Source organism: Pinus tabuliformis, chromosome 9 (genome assembly GCF_031772625.1).
Source record: "Pinus tabuliformis cultivar Carrire ecotype Pingquan chromosome 9, CPIR1, whole genome shotgun sequence".
Classification (NCBI taxonomy): domain Eukaryota; kingdom Viridiplantae; phylum Streptophyta; class Pinopsida; order Pinales; family Pinaceae; genus Pinus; species Pinus tabuliformis.
Genome location: NC_142307.1, coordinates 1,222,959,847 through 1,222,962,991, shown reverse-complemented (window position 1 = coordinate 1,222,962,991; position 3,145 = coordinate 1,222,959,847). Strand labels below are relative to the sequence as shown.

The 3,145-nt window shown below is 41.2% G+C and overlaps 1 protein-coding gene across 3 annotated transcripts; it reads right to left on the bottom strand.

Moving 5' to 3' along the window:
• Positions 1 to 481: 481 nt before the first annotated feature.
• LOC149152941 (uncharacterized) lies at positions 482 to 2,899 on the bottom strand. 3 transcript variants are annotated; one of them, XM_089439632.1, is made up of 4 exons: positions 2,413 to 2,899; positions 899 to 1,290; positions 628 to 743; positions 482 to 533 (listed from the first exon to the last, which is right to left on the bottom strand). In XM_089439632.1, the coding sequence occupies exons 1-2, from the start codon at positions 2,622 to 2,624 to the stop codon at positions 1,080 to 1,082; spliced, it is 423 nt and encodes a 140-aa protein (XP_089295758.1). In that variant the 5' UTR covers positions 2,625 to 2,899; the 3' UTR covers positions 482 to 533; positions 628 to 743; positions 899 to 1,079. The 3 variants fall into 3 exon arrangements, with proteins under 3 accessions (XP_089295758.1, XP_089295759.1, XP_089295757.1); XM_089439633.1 differs by having other exon boundaries at positions 628 to 668; XM_089439631.1 differs by having other exon boundaries at positions 628 to 1,290.
• Between the last annotated feature and the right edge of the window lie 246 nt (positions 2,900 to 3,145).

The following is a 3,145-nucleotide window of genomic DNA, read 5'->3' as shown; positions in this document are numbered from 1 at the left end:
TTTCTGTACATTATACGACTTTTAGAAAGGATCCAGTGTCTATGCTTTATTTACTATTTTAAAATTTGTATTATTAATGTATACAGGAAAACCCCGGGACTAGTTTTACAGCGTAGTTTATGTTCTAGGCGAGTCTGGATTGAGAGCAATTCATGCAAAAAAAGATGGTAGTCCTGTAGAAAAATAACATAGGATACATAATGTCTAATCTAAATAGCTAAACTGGGAAATGGGAAAGACCCAGAAATAGGAAGTTCTAGGTTGGGGTGCGCCTAAAGAGCACACTCGACTGACAACAATGACCATCCTGAGGTAATACGAATACAATAAAATCCAGCTAAGAAAGGATTGTAGGAAGAACACGCGTCCACATGCATGATAGACAAAACAAATGCAGCAATCAGTACCTCGTAGATAGATTAGGAAAAACAAATCCACCGACCTGTGTGGTTGGAGAACTGATTAGTTTCTCATTCAAATATTTAAGGTAGCTCAATAGAAAAGTATGGTCGGATCAATACCTGCAATATAACCTGTAAAAACGTGTAAATAAGTATAGGGACAACAAAAATTCTAAAAGACAGAAATAAATGGAAACCTGGGGCACAACTAAAGGGGATTAATTACCTAGAGCACGGTAGCTAGACATGAGTGCCTCGGATTCGTTACTGCAAGCGATTAGAAGATTAGTCCTTACCACGTGCATTGCATGCAAGCCATGTGCTTGGCAGCAGAGAGGTGATCTGTGACATTATATCATTCCAGCCATTATGAGGCTGGTTATTCAACCTTCGCCTCTGCTTAACGATTCTTGCCAGACGATTCTTGCCAACGCTAGATTGGGAAATAACCAGAGAAATTCAGCTTATTGGATGAATTAACGCAGGCGTAGATGTACCTGAACTTGAACATTTAAATAGGTTTCCCGGTTGTCCATTTATAGCGAATGCATCTGAAATGTTGGGGCCAGTGAACTTGAACATTTAAATAGGTTTCCCGGTTGTCCATTTATAGCGAATGCATCTGAAATGTTGGGGCCAGTGAACTTGAACATTTAAATAGGTTTCCCGGTTGTCCATTTATAGCGAATGCATCTGAAATGTTGGGGGCAGCTCCTGTTCGGGTTTCCTGCGAATGCAAACAGGGTCAATAGCTGGAAGCCATGAACTGTGTGCGTGCCACCAGAGAGTCCCTTCTTGACCAGCGATAGTAAATCTATATGTATAACTTCGACCTGGGCGAATGGGGCATTGTGTTATGAATTCAGGTCCATCTTGGCGCACTCCATGCCTGCAATTACATGTAGAAACGATTTTCCCATGAGGTACATGCTGCTACATGTCTTTTAAAATTCAAATCAGAGATACGAGTTTAAATTGCAGTATATCAGGATGATCTACTTGACGAATAACTGCTTGCATAACATTTTCTCAGGGTTAATTATTTCCCAATCAATATTATTTTGTTTTTAGGTACTATACCTGCACGCCATTAGAATGAACAGCCATCTCTTAAGCAGGTAACAGATAATGCATAATTATGCATACTGTTCAAAAAGCATTAAAAAAAATGCAAAAACACTTGAAATAACTTAGATTGTCTCAGCAAATAAAACCCTCATCATATCCTCAATGCAAACCATTTCACTTTTGTGCTTGTATGAACATGATGCCTAGATTTCAAGAGACTGAAATCCCAAGTCTGCGATGACTAATTTATCAGTGATATTTACTATTTTAGGATGCAACTTAGCAATTTTGCAGACTTACTAAAAACTAAATTAATTTCATCAGTTATTATGGAAGTTCTGTTTTGCCCTTCATCACTCTTTGTACTCTCAGATTCCTACTAAATTGGCAATTAGTCCAAAAGGCAATATATACATACTACTCTAAGGGCTCTATACTGAACATAATCTGTAACTGATATTGACTATGAAGTCTAACAAAGCCGGTATTAAACAGAGTTCCCCGTTACAGTGAAGACAGAGTGTGGAAGTGAAAGCACGGACGGGGCCAACGAAAGAAAAGGGAATTCTGTAGGACTCGTTAGAGTGAAGAAACAGCATGGAAGTGAAATTACTGCTGGGGACGAAGAAGAAAAAGGGAATTCTGTGGGACTGGTCACAGTGAAGCAAGAATATGGAAGTGAATTCACTACATGGTTTAACGAAGGAAGAGGGAATTACGTAGGACTGGCAGAGGCTGCTAGCTTGAACATGAATGCCACAACAAACGTAGAGAATAGGGGTGGAATGGCTGCACTGGCCACTGTAGGAGGGAATACTGTAAGAGTGACCGAGTATGGAAATGAAAGCGTTGCGGTGGCCAGAAAAAGGAAAATGGAATTCTGCAGGACTGGTTACAGTGAAGAAAGAGAACGGAAGTGAAATTACTGCTGGGTTTGATTTACCTGAATGATCTGCGCCCTCTGCACAGAAATCCCGCCACAGTCTCAGCATTTGAGGCCTGTTCTGCGCCCTCTGCACAGAAATCCCGCCACAGTCTCAGCATTTGAGGCCTGTTCTGCGCCCTCTGCACAGAAATCCCGCCACAGTCATTTGAGTCCTCAGGTATCCCGCCACAGTCATTTGAGGCCTCAGGTTCATTCGAGCATGCTTTCATTCGGTCCAGCTCCAGCTATTAGTCTTTATCCGACAGCATCTGTTCTGCATGCAGAGTGACACATTGCAACAGCGATATCAACCGGTTCAGCCTCCTCTGATAGCTCAAATGCAATAAGAACATAAAATGCCTCAGATTTAATGCTGGCATTAGTCCAGCATTAGTTCAAACCCGTTGACGGTTAGCGAGAATGCAGGGCCATAATTTCCAAGTTAAGGTATGTTCGGGCCTCTTCCGCCTCGGGAAGAGGCCAAATAAGATGAGAAACGTTAAAGCGGAATGCGACTTTGGTTATGTTCACAGAACACCTCACACGACTTTGGTATAAGCGGTGTATAACAGATGGGGAAAGCACTCAACTAATGCTAAGTCGGCATTGAACGATTACAATAGTCCCTGCCGGATGCCAGATGGCAGGGACTAATAAGAAATTATAAATGTTATTCAAAGAAAGAAGAGTTCAAAAATAAACGTAAGTCGAGGAAGTTAAAAATTGATTCGATATCGAGGTCTACTTTGGA